Source organism: Haliotis cracherodii, unplaced genomic scaffold (assembly GCF_022045235.1).
Source record: "Haliotis cracherodii isolate W230 unplaced genomic scaffold, xgHalCrac1.p SCAF_6, whole genome shotgun sequence".
In the NCBI taxonomy this organism is placed as follows: Eukaryota; Metazoa; Mollusca; class Gastropoda; order Lepetellida; family Haliotidae; genus Haliotis; species Haliotis cracherodii.
The window spans coordinates 58,750,750-58,769,691 of NW_027266319.1; the positions used below are offsets into that span (position 1 = coordinate 58,750,750).

At 39.9% G+C, this 18,942-nt stretch overlaps 2 protein-coding genes across 3 annotated transcripts in view; one reads left to right on the forward strand and one right to left on the reverse strand.

Moving 5' to 3' along the window:
- Positions 1-1,647: 1,647 nt before the first annotated feature.
- Positions 1,648-14,390, reverse strand: LOC139445674 (MICOS complex subunit MIC19-like). The gene is made up of 7 exons (XM_071226865.1): positions 14,296-14,390; positions 12,007-12,082; positions 9,793-9,812; positions 8,603-8,719; positions 5,603-5,673; positions 4,559-4,694; positions 1,648-1,980 (listed from the first exon to the last, which is right to left on the reverse strand). The coding sequence occupies exons 1-7, from the start codon at positions 14,359-14,361 to the stop codon at positions 1,957-1,959; spliced, it is 510 nt and encodes a 169-aa protein (XP_071082966.1). The 5' UTR covers positions 14,362-14,390; the 3' UTR covers positions 1,648-1,956.
- Positions 14,391-14,616: 226 nt separating this feature from the next.
- LOC139445080 (rabenosyn-5-like) overlaps positions 14,617-18,942 on the forward strand; it is a 30,195-nt gene continuing 25,869 nt past the window's right edge. For both annotated transcript variants that reach the window (XM_071226162.1, XM_071226163.1), the window contains exons 1-2: positions 14,617-14,677; positions 17,988-18,148. In XM_071226162.1, coding sequence (XP_071082263.1) covers positions 18,001-18,148 — 148 coding nt within the window. In that variant the 5' untranslated portion in view covers positions 14,617-14,677; positions 17,988-18,000. The remainder of the gene's footprint in view (positions 14,678-17,987; positions 18,149-18,942) is intronic.

An 18,942-nucleotide genomic window follows, 5' to 3' on the forward strand; every position in this document is an offset into this window, starting at 1 on the left:
TGAAAAAAGCAATTATCCGAACAGCAATACGTGTATATCTATTTTTCAATGCCATATCATGTTTCTGGCGACCCCGATCTGAATCTCCTGACCTCTTAAAGGTCTTTTTTTCGGCAGAATGAACGTGGCGAGAATTACAAAAAATGCCAGAAATCTAGGGCCCGTTTCATGAAGAGATCAAAGCGTTATGACTGTCGTAAGTCTATGCTAAAATATTAAAGATATACGACCACGCTGTGAAATGCGTCCCAGCCTCTGTTTCTTCCCGTAGCCTGTGAGTGAGGGTGCCAACCCTCTCCTACACTAATCAATCCCCCGACCCCTTTTGAAAACCAAATGTAGTTTATTGTGGGCAGTGACATTATCTGAGAGAGGATTTTAATATTTTGATCTCAACCCTTTTGAAAATGCTTGATGCGCCCTTCTATTACTCCGATGTTATTGGCGTCCAGCGTACCACACTTCTAAGTCCCAAATACCCTCTTACACAGACCCCGACCCGTGAAGATCCGGGGTGGAATAGGTCTTCAGCAACCCATGCTTGCAGCAAAAAGGGACTATGCTTGTCGTAAGAGGCGACTAACGGGATCGGGTGGTCAGGCTCGCTGACCTATTCTACCCCGGATTTTGTTTTACGCCCCTCTGAACATTATTCCAGCTGTATGATGGCAGCCTGTTGTGTCTGGACCCATCTTCTCGAGTCAAGGGAGCTGACCGACTGTGGAAGGCCAGTTTCCACACTTGCTGAACTAGGCGGAATTATGGAGTTATATTTTGGCTGGACTAACGAGTCTTTATATAGTCCACTCAAGTCGGGAACGAAATTGACATTTGGTTCATAAACATGGCGACTGATGTCTTGATTGCAGCTTCTGCAGAGCATTTGTACTGTCAACTGGGCGTCGACAGATGTTGTCCAAATCTTTTCATGTTATTACTCTAGGTGCTCAGGTGATTCGGTGTAATTTATGCTTGTGGTAAACGGCTACTAACGGGATCAGGTGGTCAGGCTCTCTGACTTCAAGTGACTTGGTTGATACATGTCATCGATCCCAATTGCATGGATCGATGCTCATGATATTAATCACTGGATTGTCTGGTCCAGACTCGATTATTTACAGACCGCCGTCATATAGCTGGAATATTGCTGAGTGCGGTGTTAAACAACAAACCAACCAACCAACCAACCAACGGTGTAATTTGCGGGGTAAAACCCATCTTATTACAAAAAAGTTCTTGATTACCGCTCAGATTGTCTTGACTGGGCGCTGCCATTTTGTTAGAATCAAATGTAAGTGATATGAGAGGTGGAATCTGATTGCTCAATAGGAGGGACATAGCAGGGGCATGACTCGTAATTACCACTGGTGGCGCTACGACCGAACCACGAAATTGCAGCCTCGTTCAGCAAGGTTGGAAACTGGACTTGTATAGTCAGTTAACTCCCTTGCCTCGGGAAGATGGTCTGGACCATTTAATCCAGTGACTGATAGGAGCAACGATCCATGAGGCATGATGGCAGGCAAGTCACGGAGCCTTACCACCATATCCATTAAGTCCCCTCTCGTGACCAGCATATGCTGGTGAGGACAAATTCTGTCCCGCCTCCCTACAGGATGAAAGTGATGAAACACAACAAACGACTGATTCCCATATATTTGATTTAATGGCACAAACCCTTTAGGATGAATAACAAATATTTACAAGTATCAGATATCACTACATTCAGTGTTTTTCTTTAATATACCAGGCACAAGTTCTCTGATGATACATAACACCCTTGTATACGAGGATCACAGGTCTACTTCTCCATACTTCCAATGGTGTGTTAGCTAATGAATGAGCCATCGATGCAGTGTTCTCAATATGATTTCGAAAATGGTAGGACCTCCGACATCTAGGCTTTAAAAAAACACACACTCTGACCATAACAAATAAGCACTCATGATTGCCGCATCAGCCCTTCCTTGATAAGGCATTCTGAAAAAGAGAAAAATAAAAACTTTCAAATTACAATAGAAGATGTGGAAGAAATGTGAGGGGAGGTGTAATTGGGTTTAACGTTGCGTTCAAGATGATTTCACCTACACATAACGATGTATGTGTCTGTGTGGCTGCTTGTACTATATGTAGGCTGGACTTGCGATGGTTTTAAAGTGCTAGCCCTCTGAAATACCATGCCACAGAATATCATGGCTACCCCACTCAGACACAGTATACTGACTGAGCTGACCAGTCCTTGTTTTAGCCCCTTTTTGCCGAGTGCCAGGCAGGGTAACAACAAGTACCATCTTTTAACGTCTTTTGGTATGACGTGGCCAGGGGATTGAACCACCGACTTTCAGCATCCTGGGCTGATGCAACACTACAGCCATGCCACCAATGATGGGCTACCAAGGCTTAAAAAAATAAATGAATTGCTTCTCAGACAATGACTTTTGGAAATATAGTGCGGGAAGACAGTTTTTTTTTTGTGCTTGTTCAAACTAGAATGTAACCAAATAAACTGTTGTGTCCCATCAACCTGGGAAAGGGCTCCCTACATAAACAAACATACAAACTCCTATTGGCCCCATTACCATAACACAAGGTGCACAGTAAAGCAGTGCGTATGTAAAGGGAAGTAACTGTGTGCTATATTGGATGGCATTGTGTTTAAGGATTCATGATTTGGATTTATTTTTTTAAATTGGAAAATGGAAATAAAAAACGAAGCGTGCGGCAGACTCTATGATGATGGAGGCTGTGCCTGAGAACCCGGACTATTATGTTTTTTAGCCTAAAACTAGTGAGGGCGTATCAGAGATTCGTGCCACGATCATAGGTTTCTGTAACAGCTATTTGTGGCACCTTTGATGACATTACATAATCATAATTTTCATTATCATCAATATTTGGAAATAGGGTTGTTTAAAAACATAAACAGCAATGTCATTAATTAATTAAGGTAATTGTTATAAGGACAGTTGAGTGACGGGCATTTTATACACTGTCGTCAGCAACATTTATTATTGACAAGTCCATCAATCTACAATAGTCTAGGTACTGGCTGTTTTACAATTTGATTGCCCCTCAATAAATTTTATGGGTGGGTGAAATCACTTTGAACAATATTTCAGTTATGTCACAGCAAGTCTACCTAGAGTATGAGGAAACCCTGACAGGCAGGTGTTGCCACCTAGGTGAAACCCATCATCCAGGTAATTCTGACATCCCTAAAGGCATCCAAGGGGACACAGAGAAAGTAAACATTCTACAGGAAAGCTAATATAAAATGCTGTGTTTGGTTCAAAAGTCCCATTCTCTTAATAAATATTAAAGTTTTTATTACTATTTAGCTATTGATTACTATTTAAGTAAGAACTTTAAAGTCTGAGATAGGGGACCCTCGTATCCTGAGAATTATGAATAACGAAGTCCACTGGACCATCAGAGTTAAAAAGTAATTAAAACCCTGTTAAATGAGTGAGTTTGGTTTTACACCGTTTTTAGCAATATTCCAGCAAGATAACGGCGGAGGACACCAGAAATGGGCTTCACACATTGTACCCATGTCGGGATTGGAACCCGAGTTTTCACCGCGAACGCCTTAACCGCTAGGCTACCCGACCGCCCAAAACCCTGTTAAGATACATAACCATCAGGGGAAGAGAACACACGACCCACTGCCCCACCCTGCACCCAGGCAGTGGTGGAATGTATCCAACTATTTATCTGTCATCAACAAGTCATCAACGTTAATAAGTAATAAGACATGGTTGATTGCATATGATTATGTCGGATTAAAGACTATGTCAGATAAACAATATTAAGTAGCATCAACGTTCGTGATAACAATACAAACACGTAATTAAAAAAATTAAAAATTAAATATTCATATTTTATGTTACATTGTTAGTGGAATATGTTTTCTAATCATGCAACCTTTAAAGCTTAACACAAAACAACTGTTACGGGCTGTGTGACTGATTAAAAATACTTTAAAAAGCATAATCTTGAAATGGAGTGGCCTGTCTGAAACTGGTACTGCAAAAGCTCAAGAAAGGTTCTTTCTTAGTTGCTAATGTCGACTTCCTGTTAGTCATTTCATTGGTCGGGTAATAGTTCGCGAAAGGTCATTCTGACATGACCTGTAATGGGATGTCCTCTGCAATAGTGTATCTGATTTTAATGAGACTGAGGTAATCGAAGCATGTGATAAATCCTGTTTTGTTTATTTAAAGCATTAGTTGTTTATTGTTATTGTTAAGCAAGTTTATCTCTGCAGCCGTTGTAATATGCAGCTACCAGCCGACTTGTCTCGCATCAAAACACAGGCTGTGTACTCACGGGCTGATGACCACAGAGTACATTGGATTAACGAGGCTGACCGAGTGATTTTGGTAATTCGTTGCAAATTAGGTGTGTCTGTGTCAGAGTGCGAGACTGTCGGATTAACGGGTCTAAATACCACTAAATATAATCGGTTCCCATCATGAGTGTCTGCTAAGCCGATTGTCGCATTAACGAGTGTCAGATTAATGAGACCTGACTGTATAGACCACATATAATACCCTACCTGTCTAGCTGTCTCTACACATAATGAAAATGCTCTAACATCAGCTGAACATCTAAGGGTGTATTTAGGGTTGTCCACGTAACAGTTGTACACTCGACTCTGTAGGTCCTGACACACTGGGGAACCAGTCTGTTTCCTGTAATAACACAAACATCACAACAATCAAGACAGTATAATAGCTATTGTAATAGTAGGGGTAACAACAAGTACCATCTTGACTTGGCCTGACTCGGAAAGTAAATTAGCTCGTAATTGTGTTTTGGAAAAGCTTCATTGGATATTCACGCATGCTGTTTTCATACATGAGTGTTTCATTTAATGCACATGGTTCTGTACGCAAGTTAATTGAAAGTAATTGGGTTTTGAAAAAAAAAAAATTTTTTTTTTTTTTTGGGGGGGGGGGGGGGGGGGGGGTATTTTACGCAATTTGTAGCTCTGGACTTTGTTCAAATGTGCCTCTGTTCCCCCAGCAGTGAATTGACACTGATAATGAATTCTCTGAACATGCTAAATACTTGATGTAAATCCAGGCAAGGAACATAACTGGGTGGTAAAAAACTTTGAGAGACATTTGCGAAAGACAAAGATTTGACTTAATGCAGTATGTCAGCTTGATGTGTGATGAAAGCCATAAGTGATACATTTCTTGGCATTTGCCACTTCGCAGAAACCAATGAACATGGGAAAGAAGAACCTGGAAACATGATTGGGGCGAATCTGTTTGTTGTTTAACGCCGCACTCAGCAATATTCCGGCTATATGACGGCTGTCTGTAAATAATCGAGTCTGGACCAGACGATCCAGTGACTGATGTCATGAGCATTGATCCATGCAATTGAGATACGATAACTGCCAAGCCCCTAGCGGGTCAGTTTTATTTGTTAGTTTGTTGTTTAACGCCACACTCGCAGTATTATTATGCTTATTCATGATTGGTCATTGGAAAACTAGGGGTACAGTACTGGAGAGCTTCCCTGCCACAGAATCCTCAAGACATCAATTAAACTGAAAAACAGAGGGCAGGATTGTTTTACGATGACTTACAAAAACTTCTGTTCAACCTCCTGGACTGCCTTGGCAAACTGCTCATTTGTTATTTTCTGTAGTGTTGCATTCTGAAGACAAACAAGACAATAATCAGCTTAAGTTTCCTTTTCAGAGAAATGTTGACCGCATTGACTCAAAAACATCTTTGTTTTATATGATATTCAAGATGATTATCTTGGATCCTTTTAGATGACACCAAGTTTCAAAACTGGCCAATCTAGATTGCATTCATATGTGTTAATGTCAAACAAACAAACTTTCACAATCTAATTGAGCTTTATATCCATTCATGAATGAATGATAACAACATTACTTATGAAGTCTGTATATGTTTTAAGTTTAAGAGTGAGTGAGTCAGTGAGTGAGTGAGTGAGTGAGTATGGTTTCAAGCTGCTTTTACTATTGCTAAAAGTTTTAGCATTATCACGACGGGGGACACTAGAAATGGGCTTCACACATTGTACCGATGTCAGGAATTAAACCCGAATCTTTGGCGTGACGAGCAAACGCTTTAACCACTAGGCTACCTGACAGCCCCTTTAAAAAAAATATGACTCCCTTAATACAAGGATAAGAGTTTTACAACTTATGACGTCATCAACAATGGATGGCACCACAATCTCATTAAAATCAGATCGTAGTTCTCTCTGCAACTAAACAAAGATCTGAGGACATCCCCTTACGGGTCACATCAGAAGGACTTTTTGTCTGGCCAATCAAAGAGCTGCTTACCAGATTTGGAAAGTGACTCTTGGAATGTGTTTTCTAATCATTCAACCTGGAAAGGGTTAACATAAGTTATTCCGAACGACGCTTAACGAGGCTCTACAACCAATCCATCAAAATCATCGTCTATCTCTCGCTTCAATGGGATAAACATTTGAAACAAAAGAGACTTTCCCTAACCCGTGGAAAGTACTGCCATTAAAATCTCAGTCATCTAATCGACATTCCCAAATTTTCTTTGGTTCTCTTTCATATTTTGAATCAAGAACATTTTTAAAATAGTTTTCAAAGCATAGCCTGGAACGGAAGTTGCCAGTTTGAAACTAGTGATGTAAAGCTAGAGAAAGCTGCTTTCTGAATGGCTAATGTTGACTTCTTGTTTGTAGGTCCAAGTTAGTGAAACGTCATTTTGACGTGTGACCGTAGTTGGATGTCCTCAGATCTACGTGTGGCGGTACGAGCACCAAGATCTGATTTTAATGAGATTGCACGGCACCACGATGCACTGATAACACACGCAATATCCATTTCAAGAACACAACAAGGGCAAAAGTGAGCGTGGCTCACTAATACCCCGACCCGCCTAGTGTGTCAGTAGTTTCAAATTAAATAATGGATAGGGTTAGGGTTTGAAAAATTCATTAAAAAAAAGAAAATTACCCCGGTAATAAAAAGGTTTTTTTCTTTTGACTGCACCCCTCCATATGACACAGATTATATGTACTAAGTTTGAGATGAATCCACTGAATAGTTTAAGAGAAATCGCGCAGACAAAGTTTTCGGACGGACGGACGGACGGACGGATGGAACCTTGGTATAACTATATACCTCTGACCTTTTCAGGTCGGGGTATTATTAGAATATCTATACTGATCAATCAGCATGAGAAATAATAAAATGTAAATTTGAAAAGTAAGTGTTTGTCTTTAGTTCATCTGTTGTGTGTCCAGTGATCAGCAACATTCCTACATACTAAATCTATACAGAGCTCCAGATAAACTTTTGGTGTTGTGGGTATTTTACCCATGCATTTTAAAATCATTGGGTATCAGTAATTCAATCTGCGTATTCAAATTTCTGTTACCCACTAGTTTTTACAGATGTGGGTATTTAAGTTAAATATTTAAAAACACTATTCATCTAGTCCCTCCAAACTGGTGTCGTGTGGGTTCGAGAGCTTTATAGGACTCAAAAATACCACGATACTTCCACAAGAAAGTGTGATGGCAAATGATCATGATGTAACTGTCATCGTGGAGTTTGGCAAGGTTGACGGAATGCCCGTTTATAATTCAAAATAAGTTGCTGATTTGCTAATCGAATACACAGGGTTACTTCACAATAGTTTGATGATACGCACATGTTTTATTTTTGTAGCGTATCTGTAATGTTCGTTGCGTATTTGATACGCTTGGATTATATTTTACTGCGTATTTCTGCATTTCTGATGCGTATTTCACGCAGATACACAGCTTATCTGGAGCTCCGTCTATATCCAGCTTTATCATGTGTACCATGGAAGCCTGTAAATACTGTACAGCCAAATCAGGCAAAGAACATAACTGGATGGTAAAAATCTATGAGAGACATTGCGAAAGACAAGATTTAACTTTAATGCAGCATGTCAGCTTGATGTGTGATGAAAGCCATAAGTGATACAGTTCTTGGCATTTGCCACTTCGGAGAAACCAATGAACATGGGAAACAACAACCTAGAAACATGATTGGCGCTAATCTGTTTGTTGTTTAACGCCGCACTCAGCAATATTCCGGCTATATGACAGCTGTCTGTAAATAATCGTGTCTGGACCAGACAATCCAGTGACTGACATCATGAGCATTGATCCATGCAATTGGGATATGATGACCGCCAAACCCCTAGCGGGTCTGTTTAATTTGTTTGTTTGTTGTATAATGCCACACTCAGCAGTATTCAATCTATATGAAGGCGGTCTGAAAAATAATCGAGTCTGGACCAGGCAATCCAGTGATTGATGTCATCAGCATTGATCCATGCAATTGGGATACGATGACATGCATCAACCAAGTCAGCGAGTCTGACCACCCGATCCCGTTAGTTGCCTGATACAGGAAGCAACGTCGCCTCTTACAGCATGGGTTGCTGAAGACCTATTCTAACAGGGCGAATCTGAGATTTAAACCCACAATCATCAGTGATCATAGATTTCTGGCATTAAGGCATGCAACTCTTCCAGCACCTTAGAAGAGTGGATCACATTTGCCCCGATTTGTACAAGATGTAAAACTTACTCTTTCCTCTAGCTGTCTAAGCTTCTGCTGGTAGAAGGCCTCTACTTCTTGGACTGCTTTCTTGGAGTCTATCCTGGCCTGGCCATACTGAGGGGGAGGGGGAGGCAGGAACACCCTCTGCAACACAGATGTCAGCCACCATCAGCAGGGAAACATCATTGTAGGAGGCGATAACAGAAATCATTTGACAACTGGTGCTAGAGTGAGTGTGTGAGTGAGTGAGTTGGGTTTATCGCCACTTTTAACAGTATTCCAGTTATATCGCGGCATGTCAGCTTAATGTTGGAGGAAAGCCTGATGTGATGCAGGTCTCAGATGTTTACCACTTCGGTGAAACCCACAAGCATGGGTATGGTGCTGACAAACCTAATAACATAATCGGGGCTAACCGGGATTCGAACCCACAATCATAGGTTACTGGCGTGCCCAAGGGACGCAGCTCTGCACAGCGAATCGCGGCGCCTTAGATGACTGGGCCCCCCGTGCCCCCCGAACTGGTGTTCGAAATAGAAAGTCATCAGCAGAATTTAAACTGCTTTTGCAAACAGCCCATGCTGCCATGATCTTACTCTATATAAAAAGAGTTAATTTTGGAGAACATAACTGTCATCAGACAATTTGTACATTCATTTGAAAAATATATTTCATATCAGTATCAACAACAAACATGACAAGCAATAATCCTATTCCTATATTTGTAAAGTGTATTGTGTAAATCTGTATTCAAAATTAACAAATGTCAGGCCTTAAAAAACAAGCGGTTGACAATGGTGAACTATGAACCACGACTTGAGGATGTGATGACTCATAATCCCGGTCAAAGTTGAAGTGATAGTTGGGCCTCTCATAACTGTTACCCTTCTAAATACATTGTCACAAAACTTTAAGCATTATCAATGCATTATATTATTGTGTTGGACAACATAATTTCTATAGTATCATTTGTGTGGGAGTTTAATATTGATACAATTCTGGATTCAACTTGCTTCTGTGAGTGAGTGAGTGAGTGAGTGAGTGAGTGAGTGAGAGGGACATGTACCACGAATGACAAGAAGATACAATGGCTTCATTTATTCTTAAAATACCTGTCTTTGTTCTAAAGTGATTGATTAATTTTTTTAATCTAAATCACCAATGAGACAAAAGTGAGTGAGTGAGTGAGTGAGTGAGTGAGTGTCAACAATACATACCTCTGGGCGTGGTGCACTCTCTGAAATAAAAGAGAAGAATATTGTTTTGATAAATAGTCAAATTCAGTTTAAGTAATTTATTAAACCAGTGATTGACACTATGAACAACAAGCAATCATCAACAACCATGTTGCAAATAGAATTTCGTGAGGTGTGAGATAAACCGTCTGTCCATTAAAAGTCCAAGTTGTTTCCACAGTTCTAGCTATATGACAGCTGTCTGTAAAAAATCGAGTCTTGACCAGACAATCCAGTGATTGACATCATGAGCATAGATCTACACAATTGGGATACGATAGCATGCATCAACCAAGTCAGCGAGCCTGACCACCCGGTCACGTTAGTCGCCTCTTACAACAAGCATAGTTGCCTTTTATCATGTTTCTGACAAGCATGGGTTGCTGAAGACCAATCCTACCCTGGATCTTTAAGGGTCTGTTTCCACAAATCTAGATCAAAATAGCAATAACTCATGACCTAATGACACTGACCTACACTGAACATGCTGATGAGGGGCACCTACTGAATCAGCCTCATCTCAATTTTAACGACAATATACTGTCAACATTGTGAGTGAGTGAATGTTCTTAAAAACACAGACTGCAATCTTCAAGCTATATCACAGCAGTATTCAAGTACCAGTAATATAGTCTGGGCACAATTCAGCAACAACCCACACAATGACCAGACTTAGAAATTGGCCCTAGTCCTATAGTCCTTGCCAAACTGCCCAATAGTCAAGGTATCATAAAGACTTGTAGAAAATTGCCCTTTCTTAGAGTTTGGCTATATGTTATCATTATAAGGACTAGTGGGTTAAAACTGTTAGTTTCTATTGCTGAAGACATACACTTACTGTATCCGTCCAACCCTCTTTTAGTCATATCTTACAACAATCCTGGAAAATGGGGACCTATTCTGCTCTAGAATCCTCACAGCGTGAAAGGCACAGTTTAGGATTACAGAAGTTGCATGTGACTGAATCAGAATTGGATCATATCATTATCATTATTATTATCATTATCATTATTGCTAGAGGTATCCAGGTACTACTATCTGCTCAAATGCCATTTTATTTGTTCCCTGACCATGGGATCTGTTTGCAACCAATTTATCATTCTCAACTCCCTGGGGAGTCTACAACCCAAACTGCCTACGGACGCTAGAGGGTTTTTACATCTGCCTCACACATCGGGTACCCATTCCCTGCTCATGTCAAATTTCTTTCAGTCTAGGAAGATTATCTGGCACAGAATATTGAATGTTAACCATGTTTTGTTATACTAATAAACAATACCAGACCAACTGTGATGCAAAGTTAGCAGGGTAATGTCATGGTATTCATGGTATTGGCATGTAAAGTAAGCAGAGTAATATCATGGTATTCATGGTATTGGCATGTATAGTTAGCAGAGTAATATCATGGTATTCATGGTACTGGCATGTAAAGTTAGCAGGGTAATGTCATGGTATTCATGGTATTGGCATGTAAAGTTAGCAGAGTAATATCATGGTATTCATGGTATTGGCATGTATAGTTAGCAGAGTAATATCATGGTATTCATGGTATTGGCATGTAAAGTTAGCAGAGTGATATCATGGTATTCATGGTATTGGCATGTAAAGTTAGCAGAGTGATATCATGGTATTCATGGTATTGGCATGTTAAGTTAGCAGAGTGATATCATGGTATTCATGGTATTGGCATGTAAAGTTAGCAGAGTAATATCATGGTATTCATGGTACTGGCATGTAAAGTTAGCAGAGTAATATCATGGTATTCCTGGTACTGGCATGTAAAGTTAGCAGAGTAATATCATGGTATTCATGGTACTGGCATGTAAAGTCAGCAGAGTAATATCATAGTATTCATGGTATTGGCATGTAAAGTCAGCAGAGTAATATCATGGTATTCATGGTATTGGCATGTAAAGTTAGCAGAGTGATATCATGGTATTCATGGTATTGGCATGTAAAGTTAGCAGAGTGATATCATGGTATTCATGGTATTGGCATGTAAAGTTAGCAGAGTAATATCATGGTATTCATGGTATTGGCATGTAAAGTTAGCAGAGTAATATCATAGTATTCATGGTATTGGCATGTAAATATAGCAGAGTGATATCATGGTTTTCATGGTATTGGCATGTAAAGTCAGCAGAGTAATATCATGGTATTCATGGTATTGGCATGTAAAGTAGTCATGTCTCTTACTGGAACTGGATTGACTGCTCGAGGCTCCCTCCGGTTCAGACTCTCCTTTCAGTCTCCGTACAACTGATTCCGATATCTGAAGCAAAATAAAGACAACTGATATAAGTTAAACATGTTGAACACTAGGGCTGTAACAATTCACTGATATGTACAATATCATTGATACTTGTATCGTAAGTTAGTGAGATGTAATATGCTATAAATAGAACAGGAACTGATAGAGTTACCTCCCGTAATGGCAGAAGTAGCATAGCGCCACCTGTAGGCATGGCAGGACATAAGGATGTGGTGGGTCAGGATGCACCGACTGTTACATTTATTAACCATCCCTTCACTTGGAACTGTTTTGTTCTTGTGGTTTTGTTTGTAAACGTTTTTGAGATAACAATACATAAACGTATGAAGAAAGAGGTTTTAGAGCTGTATTTCAGTGATTTGTTCAGTTCCTACTATTTGATGTGGTGTATCGTGATATCAGTAGTATCGTCCGTCTGTATTGTGATACAAATCAAACTGCAAGGATACATGTACGTTGTCATGGTTGGGGTTAAAATGCCATTACCACACAGTTCATCTCTGGTACTTGAAAGGGGTGGTGAAATGTGCATTGAGCAATCATGGTAATATTATGCCAAACCCATGAAAATAATTTAGAAGAATATTGAGAAAGCAATCTTTACATTTGGTAGATAGACAAACATTAAACCCCATTTCACCTCACCTAAAGACCAATTCTAACCCACATCTTCATGGGTATTGTATAATTAATTATGGGAGTGGTACACTTTACCGGGTGCACTTTTTAGATCAAATTAATGGGGCTCAAACTCAATTTGCCGGTTAACCGGCTTGGCTACTTTGTACATTAATAAGCTGACACTCTACCACTGGGCCAACTGGTGCTTGTCTAACGGGTCAATAGCACCTCATTAACATGCATGCACAATTAAGTAAACAATGAATATTGTTACTGAGGTCAGACCCTCTCCATTCATCTTTGGGAAGCCAGGCCTGCCCTTGTCTATCAAAATAGGAAAATCAAGCAACGAAACATGTTAAAACAGACTACTATAATAGGATTATCCACATTGGCTTATTGGAAACACTGTGAAAAGGCAAGAATTTATGGCTAACCCTAGTCCTAACCAGGCTAACCCTGAGGATTGAAAAGGGGTGTTGGATCGAAAAGGTGTGTCAGGTCCCTGAGATCAAAAAGGGATGTTGGATCGCTCCCTAAGACAAGTGCAAGCCACTGTAATGGAACAGTGAGACAGTGATAGCGCAATAGCGTGGTATTTGGGCTGTTGGTAGCTTGCGACGATCTTCGGAAACTGCATATCAGTTGTATCAGCTGTCTCTAATTCCCACTTACATTTACCTGTTGTTATCTAGATATCATGAATATGCATTTGCTTGATTGTTTTAAAAAAACAAGGCATGGGCAACAATGCAGTTTACCGGGCGCAGAGCGAGCTCTACCATCCAGTCAATTACCACGCTATAGTGCTGCCACTGTCTCACTATACTGTTACCGTGCCTCACGCTCCGGTGACTCTCGCTTCACGATCCAACACCCGTTTTCGGTCTTAGGGAAACTTACACGTCTTTACGATCCAAGACCTGTTTTCGGTCTAAGGGAAACTAACACGTCTTTATGACCCAACACCCGTTTTCGGTCTAAGGGAAACTAACACATCTTTACAATCCAACACCCCTTTTCGGTCCTGAGGGTTAGCTTGCTTTGGGCAAGGGCTAGCCATAATTTCCTACCTTTTCAAGCGTTAATACATTTAATCCGATTGGTCGGTCATGTTGACATAAACAATGGCGGGTGTGGTTTCAAGAAAAAATTGATAGGAGAGCAGACAGTAACGTCACATGCATGCGCAATTCATTGTTTTCTGAATAACGCATGCTTGTTAATGGGGTGGTAATAACACGTTAAACGAGCACTGATTACATGTGATAGCGCTTGTGGTCCAGTGGTAAAGCGTCGGCTAATTAACGCAAGCCCGTGAGCCGGTGAAGCGCGTTCGAGCCCACAGCGCTAATTGGATCTGAAAAAGTCCCCCGGTAAAGTGCACTACTCCCAACAATGTCATGTTTATGGCAAATAAACAAGACCTGCTTTTGTGTTTTCAATGTGACTGGTTATTCTCGTGTGGTAAAAACCTTCCGTAGGTCACAGCAGGTGCCCCAATGACAAACCTTCTGCCTTCGATATTGAGGTCTTGCGAAGCTACAAATTAGAATACAAACAGTTAAATATGGTCTACTGTATCACCATACCTTGACAACACCATCGCCATCAATTTCTTCCACGACTAACCGTCTTGTGCTACCAGTTCCCCCCATGATGATAACTTTCTGCCCGGCTAGCACACCGGAAGTGAACTCTGAACAGGTCCGGCACTAATAGTAGTATCGAACAATATGTGTTTACAAATATGATTGGATATAATAGGAAAGATGCGTAAAATATTAATTTTATACTTTAGCTATATATCATTTGCTGTGTGCATATAGTTTTCAATAAAATATACAACAGATTACGCTATAATTACCTGTTTCTAATTGCAAAACATTTACAGGCGACGCCTCCAGAAATGAGACGACTTGAGTTGATGAGTGGAGGAATGTCAGTGATGTTGACTTGAAGACTCTGCTTCAGGTATCGTGCACGTTCATCACTATGTTGTTCATGTAGAATAACCCATGGTTGTATTCATGAATGGTGAATACGATAAATTGGAATTTAATTCTTGAAATAGTAACAGTAAAAGGTCTAGGCTATCTTCTTGGGAAACGATTGATCATTTGACAGTTGAAGTGAGTGATTCATAAAACAGATGGTTATCGTAGAAGTTTTTGTTTTTTCGTGTAGACTTTGATTACAAATATATGTTTTGCACATATCAGAAATACATGTTGACCTCTTCAAAACGCTAGTGTATATTTCAGAGACAGTATATGGTATGATGTAAGGACAATTTAACCTGGACTGGAGACACTTCTGTAACAGCAACAGTAGCCTATCATTTTCCTGTATAGATAGCACAATGTCAGGTGGAGGGCTCTTGCAGGCAGCAGTATCAGATCATAAATGTCAAGTCTGCCACGGGTGACTCCTGCACTCGAGTCGGGTGGCTACTGAGTAGGACCCAGGTACCTACATGTCTACCTGACCAGTGGTTAGTCACAGGATCAATTGTTTAATGACAACAATTCCAGTGTTCCCATTTACGGGTAATATCCAGTATTTAACCAGTATAATTACGCTTGGACCGGTAATTCATGTACTGCCAGTCCCTGTGGACCGGCAAATATAGTACCTTATAAAAATCTTTGTTGTTGAACAAAACATTATTTTATGAGCAATATTCAAAATTTTCCGAACGAAGACAGCTTGTCTGTTACCAACAGGGTTTCCCCTTGTCTACTTTTAGTGGGAAGAAATAACATTTTGCCTTGCTTCAAGGTTAAATATGTGTAGCGACTTTGTCTCAAATATTCAAAAATAAGAGAGAAAGTTGTGACTGAACTTTGTGTGAATGACGTGTAGATCTAACAATGTTATTGCAGAGATGACGTCATTGCATTGAACATGGTATTGAAGGAATTATACGTTTTTCTATTTATTGAAAGTTGGGATTAACAAAAATTAGGGGGGACTGGTAATTTTTTGAGTTGACAGTTCACCAGGACTGGCAGTTTCAAAAGCCAGCAGGAACACTGAATTCTGGTTTCACTTAAAGTCACTGTTGTTTTCATTTCTTTCTGACAATGCACACATTCTTTCTGACTTGTATAGTACATGTTTGAGTAAAGATAAAGCTTCAGTCAATTTAAGTATTGGCATGATAAGATTGTTTTTTTATGTGTTTCTAAATACTTTTTGCCAGGGCTCCTTTAAAACAATTCCCAATTAGACATTTTGTACCCAACTCTTGAGGCCTGCAGTGGGTACCTGGGTTGGGTAGCGTAGTAAATTTGGACTTGTCCCAGTCCGAATAAATGTTGATGGGGCTGTTTTACTACACTGGAATCCACAAAGGGCTACTTATCAGTAGATAACAGGAGAAATACCTTGTTTTTTATTGCTCAACTCGTACTGAGCACAGTGTCATAAATCAGATAACGCAGCTCAGACTGAGCAACATGCATGTTGCTAAGATATGCAACTGGTCAGCTTGTTCAGGAAGCTTGGCTCAAAAATAATTTGTTTATGCAACATTTGGCTACATGGCCCTTGAACATATTTCGGAATGATTTCTTTTGTTTGTTTGTTGTTTAATGCCACAGTGAGCAAGATTTCTTCTACAACACAGTACCCTGTAAATAACTCATTCGGGACCAGGTAAACAGTGATTGTCATAATGATTGAGGTCCAAGACGGTCAGTGTACGGTAACAAGCCATCAACCAAGTCATCAAGCCTGACCACACAGTCCATTTAGCAGTGTTTAGTCAATTCTTAGATATGTACACAATGAGGTCAACCTGTCCACAATACAACATATCAACTGCATCTATGTACAGGATACTCTCTCTGAGTCAACACAGTCTCGTCATTATAATCATATTTAAACCATGCCTCTTTTGTCTTTGACCGTGGTCTAACTAACTAAATTAACACCTGTTGGCAATGACAGAACTTATTTTTTCCCCTATCATTTGTCGTGATGATAGAACAATTTCATGAAAAACATTTGTCACCAGCAGGATTTGAACCCATGAAGTCCGCACAGAAGGCTAACGAATGTAATCTTCTGCCACGGCGACATGGGAGTAAGGGTGTAAAATTAATAACTTAATATTTACTTACATCAGTACCAATTGCTTATCCCTTTATCAACTGCGAAATGTGTGTTATGCAATTTTTATACAGTATGTTACCCTATGCATTCTAGTATTTGTACAGTACTTGTGATTTTGAAGCTTTTCGTTCAACCAAACGAACAGACAGAAAAGAAATTACTATTATCTTGATCAGGGCTAAATTTGCTCATAACAGGCCTATCAACATGGGCAAGTAATATGCTCGAGTTGGTCCAAATCGAATGGTGTACTTGCCCTGGGACATGCATTTCTTGACCCACGTCGGCAAAGTGCGAGGTGCATGTACGAAAGGCTCGGGGAACACATTTCACGTGCTTCACGCAGGGCCAACTCACACAGTGTTCTCACAGTTGAGCATAGAGTTCCTGAATATCTTTCAAAATACCTTTAACAAAACAATGTTTTATAAGCATTTTAGGTGCTATAAATGTTGGACATGTTTTAAATGAATTACTGTAAACAGGGAATTTTTTGCGACCGTTTTATTATTGCGAGTTTTGCGAACGAGACTCAATCGCAAAAATTAAAAACGCAAAAATAATATAAGTAATACTTACATACTTTATTCATTGCAACACGTCATCAAATGTTGAAATCATCAACCAAAACCACAAGTTACTCAATAAGTTAAAAACACAAATGAATGCAGAATGGTCACACAATACATCACAAATGACAGTGTAAACAGACCAATTAGTGTCACTGTTACCCCTTGCAATCTCTTCCGGTCAACATTCCGACCAACTCAGATTAACTAGCTTCGGAGAGAAGCTGCTATTGTTTGGTAATCGAGGGGTCATCTCAACACGGCAACTCGCAAAAATATCTCATCGCAGTATTGTCTTTGGTGTGGTATTCGCAATATTTTAACGGCGCAGAAATATAGCTGTTTACAGTATATCCCTCCAAGCCGGGATCCAACTTTTAAAATTTGACAGTTAGACCATGTTGGCTGCGCCCTTAGGGATCTAATTGTCAAATTTTAAAAGTTGGATCCCTGCTTGGAGGAATCTAATTTATTCATAGTACACGTTGTTGATCTTGAACCTGTTTCAAAAACTTGAACGATTTAAGTTCAGGCCTTCACCTGATCATGTTGTAAACTATATCATCTTCACCTTGACGTTGTCTCATGTGTAACAGTGCCTGCAGAAACATGGCGGCCATGTCGGAGACAACAGACATCAAGGAGGGCTTCCTGTGCCCCATGTGCATGAAGGATTTCGGAACAGTCACTCAACTGCAGGACCACTTTGAGCAGGCTCATTCATCAGAAGATAAGGCAGTATTTCAACAGCTGAAGGGTAATATTTTAACATGTTTAATGTCTTCTCACTATTTTTCAAGAAAATTGATAAATTGTACACAGATGTGAAAAAGGCCTCGAATCGCATTTCTTTGCTGTCATATAGCCATCCTTCTAGTAATTGTCCCATCCTGAAACTTCAGGACTGATTAAGCCTGCCATGTTTGTAAACAACCAGGGGCAGATAACTCTAAACAGTCGCTGCACTCCGACCGCACTCAACATTTTACCAACACTTCAATCACTTGCTGCCACCAAAGACGTACCGTATTCGACGTAATAAGCAACCCACTATAATAAGCGCCCACGGCGATATTTGCTAAGATATTGGCTAGTGGACAATCCCAATTAGCACCCCTTCCAATTGATCAATGTACACTAGACTTATCTATTCTTGATAATACACACTCGTGTGTTATTATATGCACCCTTAGTTATGGGGAATTTAATTCTGGAAGAATATATCTGTCCTACATAAACATTTCAGGCTGTCAGCATAAACCACGAAATGTATCTTTCAACTCTGTTTTTTTCACCAAAATAATATTCTAATAAGAGCCCCCTATTCCTAATTTTGAGAGCGCCCTGGGCGCTTATTACGTTGAATACGGTATATCTATATACGTCTTTACTGCTACTGACAATTGCGACATATAAATTTACACGTCACTAATGCCTCATTACTGTTTGACATGGTTTCTTTTGCAAAATATTATCTATTATTCTAATTTTTCATTTGGTATGTTGAGTCCGATGAATATATTTTCTTCGTTTTACAGATTAGCCAACCTC